Genomic DNA, 23,019 nt, shown 5'->3' on the forward strand with positions numbered 1-23,019 from the left:
GCATCAACTTCAGATGGGTGGCTAGATTTGTATATTTGAGTGTCATCATCGTACAGTTGGTGAGACACTGGATGATGATCTATGACACTTCAGAGTGGCTGAGTGTATAGAATGAAGAGAACAGGTCCAAGAACAGACCCCTGTGGAACACCACAACATAGATCAACTGGGCTGGAGTGTATTCCATTTGCATACACAATTTGTGTCCTGTTGACCAAGGAGGACTTGAACCACAGTAAGGCTGTATCATGAATGCCAAATACATGCTGGAGATGGTGAAGTAATATATCATGGTCTAATGTGTCAAATGCTGCAGACAAATCAAGGAGGATGAGGACTGTAATCTTTCCGCTATCCAAAGCAGAGAGAATGTCATTAACTACGTTTAGAAGAGTAGTTTCAGTACTGTGGCAAGGGCGATATGCAGATTGTACATTGCTAAAAAGACTTTGAATTCAGATGAGATACACGCTGGGATAGAACAACCTTTTCTAAGATTTTTTATATGAATGGTAGATTAGAAACTGGGTAGTAGTTCTTTAAATCGTTATGGTCTAGTGTTGGTTTCTTCAGCAGAGGCTTTACAACGGCAATTTGAAAAATGATGGGAATTCCCCTGATGAGAGAGAGGTATTAATAACATCAGTTAGTGGAGGCAATACTGGATCTAAGCACTCAAGCAGCAGTGATGTTGGAATTGGATCAAGTTCACATGACTTTGGTGCACTCTTCATCATGATTGTACGTACGAAATCCATAGAGGCAGGTTCAGATGCTGCAAATGGTTGCCACTCAAATTCTGTATCCCAGCTGTATGGTGACGACGAGTCAGTTGAAATTGTGGTGTCAAGCTTATCTCTAATGATTTGTACTTTGTCACGGAAGAAATTTGCAAACATGTCCGGAAGGTCGACTGGAGAGAGGGTAGTTGGAAGTGTAGATTTGTTCCTTGACATTAGCTTGTTAGTAATCTCAAAGAGCTCTTTGCAGCTGGAACTTTCCATCATCTTAGTAGTGTAGTGTGCTGATTTCGCTGCATGGACTATATTTGTGACATTCTTCTTAGCGGCTTCATACATTTGCTTATGAATAGTGAGTCTGGAGGAAAGTCAAAGCCTTGCAGCTTTATGGCGGTCTCTTTTAGCAGTGCGAAGCTGGTCACTAACACTGCTATACTATGAAGAACCCTTTTGAATTGATACTCTGCACTTGGTAGCTGGGGCATGTTTGTCGAGCAATAAACGCAGGCAGTTATCGAGTTGTTCTGCAGTAGGAGGTAAGCAAGTTGTTAGGTTTGCTTGGATGTCATGCATTAGTTTGGTTCTATTTATCATACAGAGGTTTCTCTTAGTAGCAGCTAAAGGTGGAGGGTCAGGGACTGATAAGTCAAGATGGCATATAATGCAGAGGTGATCTGATGCAAGATCATGGGATACCAGGGAGGACCGTAGAATGTTATCATCAGGTCTATGAAGAATCCAGTCTAAAATGTGACCATGTTTATAGGTGGGTTGATTAACTGACTGTTTGAGGTTGAAGCCATTAATGGAGTCTATGAGTTTTGATGTGTTTGGGTTTCCAGGACAGTCAAAGTGAAAGTTGAAATCTCCAAGAATAATCAGGTTGCCACCCATCGAATTTCCAAACTCCAGGAGATTCGGAAACTGCTCCAAAAAGAGAGATTCAGTCAGCTTTTTTTTTCTACTAGGAGGATGGCAGTATAGGCAGAAAAAATGGACTGACCTTTGATCCATTGTGAGTGTGGTTTGGACTAGTTCAAACGATGTGTGGTCGAAATTGAATGTTGTGGTGTACACACATAGTATATAGTCATACGGGTCATGTATGCACATTTACTCATTTTAAATTTAATGTAAATTGTTATTTTAAATTTTAACACTAATTTTCTTTGACCAAAGTCTGTTAATCCTGATTAATATTGAAAATTCTGCACCTTAGCTGTCATCAAGAAACTTCAAGATGAAATTTATCAATCTCTACGGTCTGCCACAATGGTGTCTATGACCTAACATGGGTCAAGAAAAGGGCACATCAAGTGGAATTGTCACAGTACAGGGTAGTATGAATTTGTTTATCAATATGCATTGCTTTCATTATGACATCACAGTGCACAACATTCAAACCAGACTGTACTGGATCACACCTTTCGGTTCATTTCATCCAAAAATGTAAACCTACTTTAACATTGATTTTGCTGTATGCACTTCTTGGGGCATCTAAATAATGACCTTTGAGCTCTTTACAACCTGCATGATGTGAATAAACATAACTTGTACAACAATATATGTAGTCTACCTTTTGGGTACAGTCAAAATTTGCGAGTTAAGCATTAACGAAAATCAAATTGGCCAGTGAGATTTTTATATCATGAAACATAGCCATATGGAACCTATTTTTAAATACACAATGAAAATTTAATATGTTTATCATTTTCGTCGTGAAATCCAGGGAATGATGTTGAGTGAATTGGGAGTGCCATCAACTGGTAAACATTTTATCTTTGTATGCAAATCACAGGAGGGGCCCAAAGTGACCGAGTAGTCTAGAGTGCTCACCATTATGTAGCATTGCCATCTCACCTCTGTTCATATGGTTAAAGTCTTGGGTTCGGTCAATGTGGGTATGTGAGAAAGCTTGCCAGTAGTTTCTCGTGGGTTGGTGGTTCCTTCCAGGGTTTTCCTGGGTTCTTTCTCCACCATTTATACTGGCTACCATGTATAGCCTATCTTGTGCTGAAAAATGGCGTTAAACCCTACAGCAACAACAACAAATTGCTGAAACTTAAGGAAGTCATGAATAAGGACATAAAGATACATGACTTGCAAGTACACTATGATTGCATAGTCTCAATCCCAGATGGCATTTAGAACCTCTTGTGGTGTTTCCATCGTGAACCAACAGGCACGAATAAATTAATTGAGGACAAATAGGTCCATGAAAAGGTTTATTGTGTCATTGGCTTCAGAACCAGAAACAGCCTTGGATAAAACCCCCGAGAATTTACAATGCAAACGATTTGTACTGCCCGACTCTGGTGAATATTGTTGATTTCTTGCTGCAGAGTGGTGGCTTTGGCTGGTTATGTTTTGCTAAATAACAACTATTTTAATGGCTAGGTTCAACTGACTCCAAAGTTAACAGAGAATACCCACACACACTAGTTTCTCACGCTAATGTTCTCACAAGGCATATAGGGTTACAACTGAGTGAGAGCCTGGAGCTGACCTTAGGTGACCTGTAACTGTCGGACCATTTGTAGCAACAGAATATTAATACCATATATTACCACAACTTCCCCTAAAAATGAATTTTGTGCTTTTCTTTTAAATTCACATATTCATTTCTCCTTTTCTTTTTAATAAATTTGTAAACATATTACTTGACAAAGTTCTATTTTACACACGAATATATATGTATTTCAAGAGTTTCTGGTGAGTTGTAAAAGTTCTACTAATTGTAATTAAAACTAAGTTCTAGTCCTATGACACTCACAATCATTCTTACACTCATGAAAACAAATACTGTACATAGTGATATATTGGCATTGTCACCTATAGTCCTAATATTTTGTTCTGCAATATAGTTGTTATCACTGCATATAAACTGATGTGACATAACAGATGTGTTATTATGCCCTTAAACACTTCAGTTTCTAATATTCACAAGATACAATTTTTGTAATTGAGAAAAATGATCAAGTCCATTTAACAAAATCTGTATCTTGCAGGCTTTTTTATTAGACATCCACTCCTTGTTCGAATCTCTCCTGTCTGGTTTGGCTCATTGATGACTAATGGCATCTTGTCATTCAGTTCAGTGACCTCCTTTTTGGTATCTTCATATGTATCATATATCTCTGGTAATGTCTCTTTTGTATGTAACAGATGTCTTCAGTTTCTCCTGTATATAGCACCATCCTGGGTTTTCACATCATATGACCTTGGAGTGCTACTTTTTCTGACGACTACAGCTGGTTCCCAAAGATCTTGTCTTCTGATTCTAACTTTGTCTCCAGAAGTCAGATTTGGAAGCTCTTTAGCTATTTTGTCATACTGTGTCTTTGCTGATTTTTCTTTTCACCCAGTTTCCACTTTAGGTTTCTCTGTTTTATTACTTGCGGATGTAGCTGCATGTTGGTTGTAGGTAAAGTCGATCGAAGTCTTCGACTCATCAGTATTTGTGCCTATAGCATCAACTGGTGTATTTCGATACTCCAGTATCAATAAATATGGATCTTTTCCATCTCTCTTTGCCTTATTGAGAATTCCTTTGACAGTTTGAATGGTTCTTTCTGCTAAAACATTAGACTATGGATACTTGGGACTTGACGTAGTGTGTTTGAATCCCCAGGTTTTTGCAAACTGACTGAGGAGAACTGTGGTCCATTATCACTCCTTACTTCTCGTGGTATTCCATGTCTTGCAAAAACTGACTTTGTGTGTATGATTATCGTGCTTGCTCATGTATTTTCTAACTTGGCAACTTCATAATATCTGGAGCAACAGTCTACTATCAAGACATAGTTGTAATTATTCCACATAACCTGTTCCAACCAATTCCCATGGTGCAGTAGGCTGTGTAGACAACAATGGTTCTTTTTTATTTTACTTACTTTATTCTTGGAAAGTAGAACAATTCGATACTGTGTTGGCAATTTGTGCATTCATGCCAGGCCAATACATAATGTCTCTTGCTCTTTGCTTTGTCTTCTCAATGCCCATATGACTTTTGTGCAACTCTTTTAGCATTTCTTTCTTAACTCATTCGGCCCCAGAGGTTTTTGTCATTTTTGTCTGAAATGTGCGTAGGAACGAGATTTGGGGTGCTATTTCTGAACACATCGTAATACAGCGGTTTTCAACAGATTATCCATGAGAATAATGCCTAGTTGTATTAGAAACATCAATTTCCATTGGTTATTTTGCTTGCGCATGAGCAGAAGGGTAAAAGTTGGAGTTCTTTTTTTTTTTTTTTTTTTTTTTTTTGCTTACTAGACCCATCATTTTCGTATGGAGAACGCAATTTATTCCAAATGCCCACCTTATCCTAGTTTTTGCAAAGGTTCACCTGTCTGTGTTCAGTTAAGACCGGTATGCCTTAGATCTGAGGCCAAAAGGTCTAAAATCCGGACACAAAATCGCATTCCGATCTCGAGCGAATTTTGGGTGAAAAAAAAACCGGGTCCAAAAAATGAGCTTTTTCTCTCTGTATTTTGTAGTGCAACTAGAACTTCCAGATTATTTGCTACCATTTTAGAGCTATATCTGTCTGCTTTTTTTTAATACCACCCACGTTGGTCTATCTTAAATGGCCTCGATGCTGCAGGGCTTTGAAGTAGGGTACAGCCTCATCACGCCTACAGACGGGATCGGGGCTGAATCGGTTAATCAAGTTTATGGAAATTTCTTAGAAATTGTCAAAGAATGGCTCTTTTTGTAACTTATCTGCCATACTGATTCACAAATGATGAAATAAATAAGTAATATTCCGATTTAGTGATGTCACGAAAATTCACCCATTAACTCATTCGGCCCCAGAGGTTTTTGTCATTTTTGTCTGAAATGTGCGTAGGAACGAGATTTGGGGTGCTATTTCTGAACACATCGTAATACAGCGGTTTTCAACAGATTATCCATGAGAATAATGCCTAGTTGTATTAGAAACATCAATTTCCATTGGTTATTTTGCTTGCGCATGAGCAGAAGGGTAAAAGTTGGAGTTCTTTTTTTTTTTTTTTTTTTTTTTTTTGCTTAATAGACCCATCATTTTCGTATGGAGAACGCAATTTATTCCAAATGCCCACCTTATCCTAGTTTTTGCAAAGGTTCACCTGTCTGTGTTCAGTTAAGACCGGTATGCCTTAGATCTGAGGCCAAAAGGTCTAAAATCCGGACACAAAATCGCATTCCGATCTCGAGCGAATTTTGGGTGAAAAAAAACCGGGTCCAAAAAATGAGCTTTTTCTCTCTGTATTTTGTAGTGCAACTAGAACTTCCAGATTATTTGCTACCATTTTAGAGCTATATCTGTCTGCTTTTTTTTAATACCACCCACGTTGGTCTATCTTAAATGGCCTCGATGCTGCAGGGCTTTGAAGTAGGGTACAGCCTCATCACGCCTACAGACGGGATCGGGGCTGAATCGGTTAAGAGCATCTGGTATTACAAGCTTCTCTCCTTTTAGAACTAATCTGTCCATTTCTTAAAGTTCATCTCTGCAGTTCCAGAAATTTCTGATTTCAAAACGTACAAGATGCTTATCATTTGGCCTTCCCTTTTGAAACATTTCTTGTAATTTTGTCATTTTATTATCATGCTTAGTTCCATTCCTTATTGCTTCTAACTGTGTATCTGCAATCTGTACATTTGACATGATCATGTGCACATAGCATACAATTTTACTATCCATGTTCATCTCAGATGTGTTCATCTGTATGCTCTCGACAATGTTATCTGCTACAATTAACTGTTTTCCTGCACAATATGTTAATTCAAAACTACTTCTGCAGTCTTAAAAGCATTCTGTGAAGTCTAGGCGGTGCGGTAGATAGAGGTTTTTTGAGGATTGATTCCAGAGGTTTATGATCCGATTCAACTTATGCTTGACGACCATAAGTATATTGATTAAATCTTTCAAGACCAAATAACACAGCAAGCAGTTCTTTCTCAATCTGTGCATACCTTGTTTCTGCATCTGTCAAAGACCTTGATGCAAATGCCTTACCCTTACTGCATCAGCACTGCTCCAAGTCCTGATTTTGATGCATCACAACTAACAATGACAGGCTTCTTAACATCGAAGTACTTCAACACAGGTTCTTTGCTTAGAAACTCTTTGATCTCTTCAAATGCATGTTTCTGTGCAGTTTCCCAAACAAACTCAGTTTCACTTTTCAAAAGTGCTCTGATTGGCTCTGTCATTGTAGATATATTTGTGACAAATTTCGCTTGGTAGTTGACTGTACCCAGTATCTTTCAATTCCTTTCTTGTCCGTTGGAGTGGGCATTTCTGTGATAGCTATTTTTCAGGGTCAGGTTTAATACCTGAAGCTGTCAATATGTGTCCCACATAGTACACTTCTGTAAGTCCAAATAGGCATTTTTCCAAATTCAGTGTCAGATTTATTTCCTGGCATCTCGGTCTGTTTTCCATCATGAACTTCCTTTGAAGTTACCCAAACAATTATGTCATCTATTTCAGTCTCCACCCCAGGCAGGTCCTCAAAACACTGTGCCATGTGTTTCTGGAACACTTCTTGAGCAGATTTAATACCAAAAGGCAGTCACGGGTGGCAATATCTACCAAACGGGGTGTTAAATGTTGTCAATAACTGGCTTTCTTCATCCATGGGTATTTGCCAGTAACCATGATTGGCATCTAGTTTGGAGAAAACCTTAGTGTCAGTCATCCTTGTGGTTATATCTTCAATTGTAGAAGTTGATAATGCTCTCACTTGGTAGCTTGATTCAAGTGTCTCAGATCTAGACAAATTCGTAGTGTTCCCAACTTGGGTTTTTCAGTAACTACTAATGAACTGACCCTTTCTGTTGGTTCATCTACTTTACGTATTACATTTTTCCAATCCATCTCTTCCAAAGTTGATTTAAGTGGTTCTCGTAAAGCTGTAGGAACCTTCCTTGGTGAATTGATGACAGGTTTCACACTTTTGTCAACTGCAATATGATATTTCTGTTTCAGGCATCCTAGACCTTTGAACACACGAAATTCTTACACGATATGATTGTCCTTATTCCTGTGAACACTGCCAACTATTTGTTTTAAGTAAAAATCCTGAGACACTTTGAACCCAAGAATAGGTGGTTGGTTTGTTTTTGTGATATAAAAATCAAGTTCTTGATTCATGCAGTTTAATTTGCATTTGCCTATGACAATTAGTTTGTCACCCGAGTAGCTTGTGAGACAGGTCTTGGTTGGTTTTACTTCAACGTTGTCAATGTTCATTGTTTCAAAAATGTGATTTGTAATGACGTTTACTTGCGAGACGGTATCAATTTTAAATTCGACATCAGTACCATGAAGAGTCAGAGTGATGTAGCATTCTTTGTCACTGATTTCATTGTTTGCCTTTGTCACTGTTCCTACAAAAGATGTTTCTTCCTCTTCACTTGAGTATTCTTGCATGCCATGCACCCGTTTTTTCTTGAAGCATTTCAGAAAATGATGCTGTTTTGACACCTGTAGCAAGTTTTTCCATAAGCTGGACACCTGCCTTTTGCATGTAATTTGCCACATTTACCACAGTTGAATAATCTGGAGTCTGATTTCATATATAACATTTCCACTTTCTTTGGTTGTGCCATTTTCATTTTCTTTTTTCTTCATTTTCACACCATGAACTTTTGAATACTTTGCATACTTTGAATCTGCTTTTTGGATTCTTCGTCTGCTCTGCAAATAGCCAGTGCTTTTTGTAATGTCAGTTGAACTCATAAAAGTCGTTCTTTTACTTTTTCAGAATTAGTCCCACTGACAATTCTATCTCTAATCATTTCATCCTGTAGATTTTCAAATTTGCAGTTCTTTGCAATCAGTTTAAGTTCAGTTGTATATTGGTCAATGGTTTCATTCTTTTGTTGGATTCTTGTATTGAATCTGTGCCTTTCTACTGTAATGTTCTGCTTTGGACTGCAATAGTCCTCAAACTTCTTGATAAGTGGAGCAATTTTTTCAGCTTCATTGGCCTCAAATGTAAATGTCTCTACCATCCTGACCAATAATAAATAGGAAAGCACTGAATTTTTCTTTGTCTTCTTTATCTGCAAGCGCAACGTCTAAGTAAAACTGCAAAGTCTGTTTCCACCTCCTCCAAGTTTCTGCTAGACGGTGTGAATTAAAGTCCATTTCAGGTGGCTGAGTTTTTCCATCTCACAATTAACACATAAACTTGTGCATCCAAATTTTAGTATTGTTATGGAGATATACTTCTTAATGGTATAAATCCAACTTATTCCAAAATTTTCACTTCTGACACCATGTTATGTTTTGCTAAATAACACAAAACATGGTTTGGTCTAACTACTTTAATGGATAGGTTCAGCTGACTCAAAACGGAGAATACCCACGCACACTAGTTTCTCACGCTAATGTTATCATAAGGCATATAGGGTTACAACTGAGTGAGAGCCTGGAGGTGACCTGTAACTGTCAGACCATTTGTAGCAACAGAATGTTAATACTGTATATTACCACATCTGGAACCCTGTACAAAGGAGGAGGTGCACTGAAGGTGATACCAAGTCTCTCGGAAATCAATTCATAACCATGTTTACCTGTAAAATATCGCCAAGTGGCAGCTAATACAAAGGATGCAGTGAAGCATCATTTTTTATATTTACAAAGTGGACTCTAAAATATAAATTTTAAGACAATCTTACCTGTAGTAAAGGCCATATGATGGTCTATACATGCAAAACCAGAGATGTGTCACATATATAATGTTTCTACTAGATTAGTGTAGAAAGTGTACTTATACATATCCAACAGCAGTGGGAATTATAAAGTAATATTATATTTTTATACATCACACACTATACCTGCATTATTACAGCAATAGCAAAGTGAGGAGATGTACTAGCAGCCTGTGCAAGTATGTACCAAGGGCAACTAAGTGTGTGATGACAGCAAAGTGATGATACTAAAAAGACAAAACTTTATCGTTAAAGAAAGAAAGCTGGAAATGTTAGAGTATACTTTCTTTTGGAGAGTAGACTCTTCTGATCTGATTAATGGTAGAAAACGAGGCCTTTCTCTCTGTAGAGAGCATACAACTTGTAATGAGCAGAAGCAGTAACTTAAGTAGTCACATAATTTGGCACCAATCCCTGCACCATGGGGAGATCACTCTAACTATACCACATGGTAGGGCAGATAAATTTTAGCTTTCAGCTAAAAACTTTTACCCTAGAGGAATAGATTTATGAGGTAGTAGCAATTTTCCTATGGTATTATGATCAGACAACGTATTTGAAGAAATAAAGATACTAAGATTTTCGTGACTGCCACTGTGGCACTGACATTGGACTCAGATGGTACCATTTTCATTTAAGACCAAATAGTCACCATAAGAAGTATTTGGTAAAAATATCATAACATTAAGACTTTCCATTCAGGAGGAGTATCGATAAAAAGAATTTCAAGATGGATGAAATGGAGGCCATATTTGAGATTAGGTCTGCACCAATTTTATTTATAACCAACTAGACATCATATGAAGTCGTTATGTGAAAACCCCATGTTAGTATGACCACTTACTCACAGGGCTTTACAATTCCATTTGCCAACATCCAAACATTAAGTTCAAAATTTGGCTGTGCTCAAGTTTGCAATTTATTTACTTGCAGGCAAGTAAAATAAAAATGAGAGAGATCCAGAGAGATATTGTGTATGGCTCATAATAATTTATGATCTGCAGGTTTCTTACTCTCTGATCTTGCCACTGTACAAATATCAGAACCTTTATTTCACATTTATATGAACTGCATTCTTCAAATATATCGATACTGACTAGTTCTTTCATCGATTAATTGTAATCAATGATGTGGTTAATTTCAAATCTTCTTGCCGTGACATAATTTGAATATACTATTTAACACACATTTTGACAAACAGGAAATAAATACTTATGTTTTTAACTAGTAACTTTATATTTAACTTCTCAGTTCCATTTTAATTGTCAATATTTTTATGTATATGGAATTTGCTAACTTTCAAGTCCTAACCTAGCTATGTGCAGTTTATGAACTATGAATGTGCTGAAATTTCATACTCTGAACACTTGGCTTGTCAAAGATTGTTTTGATGCATATCATTGATTTCATGGTGACTAGGTGATAATTATTAATGATATATTTCTCAAGCATGTGGTAGCTCTGTCGGACATCAGATATTGAGGTCCAACTAGACACCATAAAAAGTCTTCTGGTAAAAACTCAGCATGACTTACTACCCCTGAGAAGTAACAATAACGATTATCCAGATGGCTGCCCTGGTGGCAATATTGTACATCAGATCAGCACAATTTTCATTTCGGACCAACTATACATCGTAAGAAGTCTTTCACTGAAAATTCCATGTTGATTCGAACATCCATGATGATGGCCATATTTTCAATAAGGTCACTGTGCTAGAAATACTGTATGTCTGTGTTGCGACATTTTCAGGTAAGATGAAGTAGACAACTGGTTGGATGTGAATATAATGTTTTATGGCCATCCAAGTAGTGTAGGAAAAGTGGTTATTTGAAATCTTCTGGTCTATAACCAGCAGAGTTTGAAAAAAATCATTAGTTTCTTTGTTTTATTGTTTTATACACATGTGATAATGCATATATGCTATCTTAAATAAACAAGTTATCTACCTCATTAGTTTTTATGAATCCTATTCTTTGGATGTTTAAAATCAATTATTTTTGTTTGTAGGAAATGATGCAATATGACTGTTATGTAACTGTTTTAGCCACTTCTCCCAGGGACATGTACCTTGGAAAAACCACGTTTCATGAGGAAAATTAACTTGAAATTGTTAAGTAAACAAAAAATAAATATCAACATCTGGGTATTGCACAAAACAAGAGGTCCAAGTGGCTTGATATTGCTCACGAGGTAATTTGTCTCATGTCAGCTTGGAAATGCAAATTCATTTGTGTTGAAACTGCTCTGGGAAAGAAATGCTTGAAGCACATAGCTGCTACTTTGGCTGATTCATAATGTGGAAACTGTTCATAGTCCTGCCCTTAAAGTATATACACTTACTTGACATCAAAAGGGGAGTTAATCTAAACAATCAGAATGGATTCCTGGCATTTGTCTTTATCCATCACCACATTAATAAGTATGGATGTCACTTGTACTCAAACTCATCCAAGTTCTTAATGGTACATACTTTGTTGCGGATATCTATATCATATATTATTTTATAATATAGCTTTATTAAAGTCATTTGGTTTAATTATACATTTTTTATTCGCAAATTCAGCTGTTGGTCTATACTATAAAAAGAGTACATGTGTGTTCTTTCTCCATTCATAAAACAAGGTTATTTCCAAGTTCATGTCATGAATTTGTAATGTTATATGTTACTGAAGAATAACTCCAGAAGTTGATCTATACTATTTATTAAATACAAGATATCAGTACAGTCAGAAAGAGGAGACGAGACTGCCCTGAGAGTATTTTTCCCATGGGACTTCAGCCTTAGTTAACATGTAACATAAACCAGCTGCTGTTCATATATGTTCTAGTCCAGTGTGGAATGTCCAATTACTTTTACTGTCAAGTTATATTTTAAAGCTAATTAGATTAAGGCTTACACTACATAAGTAGTTAAACGAAGGTCATGTCAACATCACCTGCTCTGTCATGCTTGCCCTAGTTGTTGATTGGCTCAATAATAATAAAAAGTCAGACAATGACTGTTAGATATTTCCAACTTTAGAAAGATTTAAATACCTTGAATCATTTCTAGTGATTCAGAATTGTTGATGTTACAGTAGTAATTATACAAATGGAATTTGAGTGTAGCATTCTCATTCTTCAGTTGCATTTCAGTCTTATGAGAGTTAATGAAAGGAATGGATTGATTAACATTGTGAACACTGAAATTGCAGAGGAAAACCCTTTATTGTAAACAGACAGTACCTTGCTGGATTATTGTGAAATATTCAAGGACTTGGATATTTAAAGATTTTGTTGGATTACACAAAACATTCAAGGACTTTAGTGATATTCTACTTTCATTGGATTCGCCTTGAAGTAAAACTTGGATGTTAAAACATTAATTTCTTTGTGTTGCTAACACATAAGCATATTGGAACCTTGATTCAGAATAGCTAGGGATCATTTCTGGATAAATGTGAAATTGATAGCACACTTAGGAATATTCTAGGAGCTTATGTAATACTTTATATTTTTTTATTTTTTTAAATTCGTTCACTGTGTGATTTTATAATATAGGGAAATAAATTTATATTTTGAATGTTTGTTGGGTTTTTCCTTGCATTCGTTACATAGTTCAAGCTCCTTAAAGATAACGACTTACATACCAAATCTGATCAAAATCTAATCAGAAAAATGAAGTCCCTACAGTGTTCACAAGCCAGTGTTGTTGGAAGAATGACATTTGCCATATGCTCACATGGCCTTTAATGTGATGAGCTAAAAATGAATAAAATAAAGTAGCAAAGATTCAAAGACAAAACAAAGACTGTACAATACCTTTAATTTCTCCAGTACCTATACTATAATTAAAAATAATATTAAAAATGTTACAAAATGAAACAATCAAATGAGATCTAGAATATGTAATATATGTCAGACATGTCGAACAGGACTGATGTTGATGCCAACAACATTGCAAGATGTGTAAATCTGCCATTGAATTCTGTAAACCAGATCCCTGCCTCAACCTAAGCAATTATATGCCCTTATTGGTCTTGTGTACTCTTCAACATATGTTACCATATTTACCAATCAATAAGATAGAGCCAAATGTGAATAACATAGACCCATATCTGATGTCACATGTCCCAGAACCTGTCGTTCCCGAGTGTGTAACATACTGGACTTAATGACTACAAGAATGTGGAGTTGAATCTTACCATTAGATTAGTCCAGGTTGGTTACTTTGGTCCATCTATATGTAAGGCACTAAACTCCTCTTGCTTCAGCACTAAACTAAAAAGACTGATCAGGGCCTGATGTTCAAACTAATTAATATGAACTTCACATCATAAACCCTGCACTGCATTCTTCTGTGACAACCAATCTGAGTCTCAACCAATTTATATGGGTAAATGAAGAAATTGAAAGTACATAGATTAATGTAACAGTATATAAGACATTGAGCATAAAGAACACATGACTATTATACAAAGTTAATTGGATTTAGTCCTGGTTCCAAACATACATGGCTAACAACACTGTAATACATCACAAATGTTAAACTAACATTTCCTACATCTTAATAAAATTTAGGTGGCTAATTCCTTTTAAATGAAGACCACCCTAATGTCAATCAGTGCTATCTCCAATATGATATATTGCCATTTCGCACAAGCAATTATCTTGAAACCTGTTGATCCTCACAAATTGCCTATTTTATTATATTCAAATCCATTGAAACTCATCAATAGCTTATTTTATGATACTGAAATCTTGATAAGCATTAATAACCTATTTTAATAAATTGAAATCCATTATTACTCATCAATAACCTATTTTATTATATTCAAATCCACTGATACTCATCAATAACCTATTTTATTATATTGAAATCTGTTGATACTCATCAATAACCTATTTTACTATACTGTAATCCATTGATACTTATCAATAACCTATTTTACTATATTGTAACCCATTGATATTCATCAATAACTTATTTTATTTTACTGAAATCCGTTGATACTCATCAATAACCTATTGTATTATATTGAAATCCATTGGTACTCATCAAGAACCTATTTTGCTATACTGAAATCCATTAATAACCTATTTAATTATTCTGAAATCTGTTGATACTCATCAATAACCTAGCTTATTATACTGAAATCCATTGATACTCGTCAATAACCTATTTTATTATATTAAAATCCAATGATAATCAATAACCTATTTTATTATATTGAAATCCATTAATACTCGTCAATAACACATTTTATTATACTGAATAACCACTGATACTCATCAATAACCTATTTTATTATAATAAAATCCAATGATACTCATCAATAACCTATTTTATTATACTGAAATCCATTAATACTCATCAATAACACATTTTATTATACTGAAAAACCACTGATACACATCAATAACCTTTGTATTATAATGAAATCCAATAATACTCATCAATAACCTATTTTATTATAATAAAATCCAATAATACTCATCAATAACACATTTTATTATACTGAAAAACCACTGATACACATCAATAACCTTTGTATTATAATGAAATCCAATAATACTCATCAATAACCTATTTTATTATAATAAAATCCAATAATACTCATCAATAACCTATTTTATAATAATAAAATCCAATAATACTCATCAATAACCTATTTTATTATATTAAAATCCATTAACTCTTTAAGGGCTGTTCCATTAAAACATAATGGGACCCAGGGGCACTTTTAAAGTTGGGTACTCGCCCATAGATGCAATGTAGAATTTTCTTATCATTTTAATATGAACTCAAAGTACCATGGCATATACTTTTAAAAACTGCCTTGAAGTTCCCTGGTTACCATGTATGTTAAATGAAACAGTCCTAACAGCTTACTTCATTAGTTTGAAGTCCATTAATAGCCTAGTTCATTATACTGAAGTGCACTGCTACTCATCAGTAGCCTAATTTCATTATACTGAAGTCCAATGATACTCATCAATAGCCAAGTTCATTATAATGAAGTCCATTGATACATATCAATAGCCTTGTTCATCATACTGAAGTCCATTGATACTCATCAATAGCCTAGTTCATTGTACTGAAGTCCATTGATACTCATCAATAGCCTAATTTCATTATACTGAAGTCCACTGATATTCATCAATAGTCTAATTTCATCATACTAAACAACATTAGTGTACTAGTACACATGAAAAGGAAAATAAAGAACAAAGTTAATTTGTCTTCATGATGGTCCCAAACATGCATGATTCACAATACTACATCATATCTAAAAAATTAAAGCAAAATTTCCCACATGTCATTACTATTTAAGTAGTTACAATATTTCATTTAAATTAAAACAATCCTACTCTGTGATGTTAGCATATGACCATTTCTTCACAAGTGATTTTGAAATCCATTGATTCTCATCAACAGCTTATTTAATTATACTGAAATCTCATGATCAATAGCTCATTAAACAATACTGAAATCCATTGATATTCATCAAAAGCCTATTTCACTATGGCGAGATCAGTTAACACTCCTCAATAGTCTATTTTCTTAAACTGAGACAAGTTTGTAAAATGCTAAACACTGCATCAATTCAGCATGTAATACTAATATTATTCACCTTGTATAACATATAAATTCAGCATGTAATACTAATATTATTCACCTTGTATAACATATAAATTCAGCATGTAATACTAATATTATTCACCTTGTATAACATATAAATTCAGCATGTAATACTAATATTATTCACCTTGTATAACATATAAATTCAGCATGTAATACTAATATTATTCACCTTGTATAACATATATACTCATCTATAAGTCAGGTCCAACTGCAAATTTTACAGACCCAGGTTGTCAACACATAAAGTGATTAGGCTGTGTTGTTTGTTCTACTGAGGACTCCTAGCAAAGTGCATAGACCCATATCTGCTTGTGCAATATGCAACAACATAGCTGTGTCTATGCACTTTGCAATTAAACCTGACCTGTACTCAAGTACAGAGATACTGCATTTTGCCCATTCATGTGTTCATTTATATGTTAGTTCATTGGCCACATGAGCTAAAAATAAATTGGCTAAAAATCATAAGTGTTTTCCTGTTCAGTAATGAAAGGCTCACTGCAAACAGCTGGAAGCAGATTTTCATAATAGTTCCTCTTTGTTAAATGATAAAAATGAAAAAAAAGAAGCGTCAAATATGCTATTTGGTTTTATTCTCAGATATACTGCAAGCAAATTGTCATTTGCAAATTCCAGGTAACAAATGCTATTCATCTGGTAACTTTATATACTCACAAGTTGGATTCAACAACAAACTGCATAGACCCTGATTTGCCATCACATAATGCACCAGCAGATCTGGGTCTTTGCTGTCTAATAGGATGAATCAGTTGAGCAAACAACACAGACCCCCCCCACCTTGCCGCAACTGGCCACACCACATGTTACAATAAAATAGATAAATAAAATGCTTATTTGATAATAAAATGAAAGAAACTTACCTTGTACTCTTAACATTTATTCACTTTTTTGGTTGACAGACAGCACAACACATTGGTCATTGATATGAATATTGAGAAACAAATCATTTTTGGTTGTCCTCAAAGGTTTGAATGTCATGAGAATGAAAACTGGATCCTGCAAAATCCCATATGAATGAGAGAGAGAGTGAGAATTATCAATCCCATTGCTTGAAAGCACCTGCCATTCATGTGTGATACAGTGTAAGGTACAAAATAACCAAGAGTGTATTATATCTAGGGTAACAATATGACAATATCTCGCAAACTAAAATCATTATTAGAAATACATTCAACGTGATTACAAATGACAATCTTTTTGATTCCATTGGTTAAAGCAAGTTAATGCTGTGTATGTTATTTACACTGAAGAACTCTAAACCTGTTTGTGTCAATTATGACTACAGATGGGATTCCTTTTAGCATGCAATTTTTTTAAAACTATGCATATGTATACAAAGTCGGCCGACATGGGGAAGTCAACTTTGATTTCTTTCTACCGCTTTTCACTGGGATTTTGAAAATAAATAGAAACAATGGAACATTTTGATATGATAACTTCTCACACATTTACACAAAGTGATTCCTCGCAGTCATTGTTATCACATACATAGCATATATAAAGGGGAATAAAATTAAAACAAAATAAACCAAATTATAGATCTCTGCTATTATGGATAAGTTTGTAGTGTGATACTCAAGTAGTGAAGAGGCCTTACCTCGTGCATGGAAAGAAAATGCATTGCCTAAAGCTTCACCTGAGAGGCATGTAGGTCGACCAAAAAATCATGCTAGAGAAGAGGAGTGATATAAAAGAAAATGAACCAGTTGCAAAAAGACACAAAATTGGAGACCCCAGTCAGGACAGAGATGATGCCTACAAAAATTGATGATGTCAAATGAGGGCATTACAAGCATTTTACATTAAAGCAAAAAGAGGAAGTTGTACATTTCTCAAAACTGCATGGAATTTGAGTAACAGCAAGACATTTCAAAATCCCTAAATCAACCAATGCAAATTAATCAAAAATAGATTTTTCTCAGCAGCTGAATGAATGGGGACATTTAGCAAGGAGTGGGAGACCAGTATCATATCACAATGAGTTAGATGGAAAAATTGCAAAATGGGTTCTCGTCCAACATGATCTGCAGATCCCTGTTAGTGTGAACACTATATGCGCTTATCCCAAGGAATTTGTGTCAAGTGAACATCCAAAAATTGAGTTTCAAGCCAGTAGTAACTGGGCAACAGGTTTCTTAAGCAACACAACCTTATGCTTCGTTCAAGGACTATGATGGCCCAGCATCTCTCAGAAGATTTGGAGGAGAAAATAAAATTATTCCATGAATTTGTAAAGGCAACAAGACGATTTCGAAGACAAGATGATAATTAACATGGATGAAACTCCTATGTACTTTGATCTCATTCCCGGATGAACTGTCAAAAAGAAAGGTGTTAAAAGTGCGAGAATTTGTACCATTGGTGCGGATAAAAAGCATCTAACCTTAGTACTTGCAGTTTCTGCAGCAGGAGATGTGTTGCCACCAAAGATAATTTTTCATGGTGTGAGGGAGCTAAAACATATTCAGGCACCAAAAGGATGGATCGTACGTGTGCAAGAGAAGGGTTGGGTTGATGAGGAAGTGATGCTGCAGTGGATTAAAGAGATATATCTCAAGTATACAGGAAAGGAATGATCTCTTTTAGTGATGGATTCATTCCGGGCGCATATTACAGAGGCTGTAAAACAGGCTTTGAGAAGGGATAACACAGTGCATGCAGTTATTCCAGATGGATGCACCTTCAAGCCACAGCCACTAGATGTCAGTGTAAATAAACCGGTCAAGTCCGACATGAGGAAAACTGGATAAATTTCATTCATAAAGTAGCAGAGGGCCTTTTTAAGGAAAATGACAACATGTCTTGTATTAAGAATGCAGATAAACAAACAGTTGTGGACTGCTTCGGGACAAGCCAGATCTGATCTGAAAATCATTTAAAGCTTGTAGTATTACCAACAACCTGAATGGATGTGAGGACAAAATCATAAGAGATACTGAATGTGATGGCAGTGACAGTGAAGATGACGAATTTGATTCTGAGGAGGTTGATTGGGCAATTAAGAATGTGGACAGATTGAAGGATTTAAATTAAATATATTAGCGGCATTCAAGTTTGTTCAGCAGTACTTGGATTATGTCAGATATAACTACTGTGTAAATAAAAGATGTTCGGTTTCAGAATTAGTATGTTTATCAATCACTCTGTACCGTCACTATCTACCAGTATCTCTCTCTCTTTCTGTCTCTCTCTCTCTCTGAATATATTTTTATGTAATTACAGTTAATAGATTATACTGTGCTCATCAATAGTTATTTTGCCAAAATAAGTTGTTTCATGAGCGGCAAATAAACCTAGTAATAGTAATAAAAACTTTGTTGAAGCATAAATTAGAACAGACAAATTTCAAATCGTTCTCATATACACAAACGATTCATTCTTACCTGAGCTCTTGTTCTTAGCAAATTTGCATCTAGGAAGAAAGTGTGTAAACAACAAACAACAACTGTTTTCTTTTTTAAATTTAAAAAAAAAAAATTCAATTTGAGTGCATTTTCCAACATGTTATTTTTGGATGATTAAAAAGGTGCCCCACAACTTACAACTCGAAAAAAAAAAGATTTGTCCCAGAACATACAGTGCACAAAAAAATTACTTTTAAAATATATATATATATATATATATATATATATATATATATATATATATATATATATATATATATGGTATTATACAAAACACTGAATTTGCCAGTCTGATGTGTGTTTGTGTTTTTGGATTTTTAATGTAGCTTTCAAAATTTTAGTCATATCACTGCAATGACTGCAGTTTGGCAGTTATTAGCATGTGTGTGTGTGATTTAGACTTTTAATGTAGCTTTAACAATTTTTCAGTCATATAGCTATGATGTCTGCAGCGTGACAGTTTATAGTGATGTATAGCACTGAGGCATCATGCCAGGGACAGACCAGTCCTAACACTAACCTCTTAATGCTGAGCACATAGTGAGGCAGCTGTTAGTACCATTTTTTAAAAGTCTTTGGTATGACTCAGCTGGGGTTCGAAAGCTTGACCTCCCACACCCAAGGCGGATGCTCTAAACACTCGGTCACTGAAGCGGTCAGTTTATAATGAAGTCTAGCACTGGGGCATCATGCCATAGACATGTATTATCATGTCCACCCAGTCACATTATCCTGACACCAGAACGATCAGTCCTAACACTAACTGCTTAATGCTAAGAGCCAAATGAGGCAGTTGCAATACCATTTTTATAAGTCTTTGGTATGACTTGGCCAGGATTCAAACCCACAACCTCCCACATTCCAAGGCAGATGCTCTAACTGCTAGGGCCACTAGAGCTGCCACTGTCAGATGAAGATAACCCTTAAATATTAGACATCTATATATAACTATATATATATATATATAATTACTAAAGCTCAAGCAAACTGACCAATCACACAATGACAATTTAATCAACTTATTGTTGGTGTTAAAATTAACAATTATAAACAATTCATTTGTTAAATATGTTCATAAAGCATTAAATAAGTACATTTCAAAATAAGTGTTTCAAAAACAAAACTTCAACTATAATGTATGAAATTCTTAACAGAAATACTGTTCTAATCTCTGACAGGATAAATAAAATGTGTCGAAAACAATTTGGAATGGATCTTCAAAAACAAAATGATTACATAAAAAGATTAATTCCCACATTTGAGCTAATTACAGTTATACAATGTACACTATCATCTGATACCTTTTCAACTCAATATAAGAACAACACACCTAATTAGAGGAGAAAAAGTTTCCTGTAGTAAAGCAAATATTACATTCAAATTCAACATTTTATTTTGTATAGATATCAATTGTGTTACAATAAGTCGTAACTCACAAACAGGCATAAAACACAGTGGAACCCCACTATAACGCGATAATTGGGGTCCAAACAATTGAATCACGTTAATATCGGGGTTGCATTAATGCGGGGTTTTACAGTATTTTACTATTTTCAGAGAACAACTCATTGGCACATATACGTGTATTCATGTCTAATGTGTATGATGAATAGGGTATCAACACCATTTACTATCGTGCCGTCGTGGCATGCAGTTCATCTATAATGCATGTAATTCCATTGAAAAATTGCACACAGATTTACAATATTCAATAATTTTTTCCCCCCGATTATTGTCTGAATTCAATGTCTAATATACAGCATGATCAGAGTATCAACACCGTTTACTTGCCGTCTGATATTGTACCGTCGGGGCTTGCAATTAATCCATAATATATGTAATTCCATTGCCAAAACTGCATACATATTTAAACTATTCAATAATTTTGTCACACATCATTATGTGTCTGAATTCAATGGGAAAAATTAACAGCAAAATTAGGTTAAGAAAGACGAAGCACGTGAACGGTTCATTATGTTACACGGTCTATGAACGGTGTCTGTACAAATTTCATACTGCTAACATTTTCTGATATGTGTTTCTGTGTACATTTATCCACTGCAAATTTCCAATAATTAATGCTTGTACGCCTATTCATTTGAATGACTACATCAAGAATAATTAACAATCAACACATGCTTTCAGCATGCATATAACTTTCACTTCAAATTTTGTGAATATTGATAGAACGTGCGAAAACTACTATACTAATCATTGCACAAAGTGCAGAGAATGATTTGCGTTTGTGAACTTGCTTTTCCATAATGGTAATTTTTTAAAATAAAAAATAGGAAATTAATGACGAGTTCATAAACAAACACCATACCCTTGTAAAACTTGAGAACTAAGTGCAGTAGGCCTGCAATGGTCACGAGTCACGTTTATACAATTTTTTAAGCTGAACACCTGTAAATTTCATACCCTTTCAATTTCTAGCTAATCAAGAGGTCATTATTTACTGGTCAACTGATTGCGTCTAATAACACTGCCAAGCCCAGCAAACATGTTGGTGGCTTTTGTTTTTTGATGTTTACTATATTGTGACAATCTTTTATCAAGCACTGCATTGTCTACTGCTTGGTTGTGCATGCAGTTAAAGAAGAAACACATGTTGGCTAGCAACAATTGTATACAGAATAAATTGAAGACAATCACAAAGATGACTTATGACTTTACTCATATACCAGTAATAACATTTCTGATAATGTTTATTGTGGCATAACACTTAAAGAACCTGGTGATATTGTTAAATTTCAGAAGCTATGCCATAATCGTATTATATTAAAATTCATACACGAACTCTTCCCTAAAATGATAAACGTTTTGCATACTATTTCTCGTACTTAAAAAAATGTTCTTTCCTGGTACGAAAGAAATACAAATACATGTATATAAAATTTCAGGAACCACACCATGATCATATTAAATTGGAATTCATACGTGATCTCCTCCCCATAATGATAATAAATTTTTTATACACTATTTCATGTAATTTTTCATGTGTGAATGAATATTTGAAATTTCAGGAGCCACACCACTATCGCGTTATATCCAAATTCATGTTATAGCGGGGCACGTTAAAGCAGGGTTGCACTGTATGTAACAAAATCTAAGTGACAAAGACTTATCACTTCCATGTAACAGGCCATTTTTACTGTTGTGTATTTTAAAGTAATTGCAGTAAATATGGTTGATTGAATTTTTAACAAGTTTATAATTATGAAATCGGGGACAAAATCAATGTATGAAATATTGTATGAATGGGCCAAAAGTATTCATATTTGTAAAAATTAGCAATGTTTAAAAGATATGTGTTATACAGAATATCTGGTCAATACTTTGAAGGCAGGACATCAAAACAACTAATAACCATCAGGAGTTCCACCTTTCCTGACATCGCAATTTGCATAGATTATTCCCTCTGACTTGACAATGCCTTGTACAATAGACATTGAGCCAAAATTAACTTCTGTCACATTGTGGTTCTTTGCCTTCAGACCATCTATTACTTGCTGGA

At 34.9% G+C, this 23,019-nt stretch overlaps 1 protein-coding gene across 4 annotated transcripts in view; it reads right to left on the reverse strand.

Moving 5' to 3' along the window:
- The window catches only part of LOC149793316 (glutathione hydrolase 1 proenzyme-like), a 114,114-nt gene that overhangs the window by 3,268 nt on the left and 87,827 nt on the right, over positions 1-23,019 (reverse strand). The window contains exons 12-13 of one of the 4 annotated variants that reach the window (XR_016422762.1): positions 15,101-23,014; positions 13,241-15,059 (exon numbers count right to left, since the gene is read on the reverse strand). The exons of 1 other annotated variant lie outside the window; for it this stretch is intronic. Coding sequence is in view for 1 of the 3 variants with exons in the window: in XM_089967282.1 (XP_089823408.1) it covers positions 22,865-23,014 (150 nt within the window). In the remaining 2 variants the exon portion in view is untranslated. Of the gene's footprint in view, positions 1-13,240; positions 23,015-23,019 lie in introns of those variants that run through there. 2 more of the 4 variants (XR_016422763.1, XM_089967282.1) reach the window with 2 other exon arrangements.

The sequence above is a fragment of the Sinohyriopsis cumingii genome, chromosome 8 (genome assembly GCF_028554795.1).
Source record: "Sinohyriopsis cumingii isolate HCF-2022 chromosome 8, ASM2855479v2, whole genome shotgun sequence".
Taxonomy (NCBI): Eukaryota; Metazoa; Mollusca; class Bivalvia; order Unionida; family Unionidae; genus Sinohyriopsis; species Sinohyriopsis cumingii.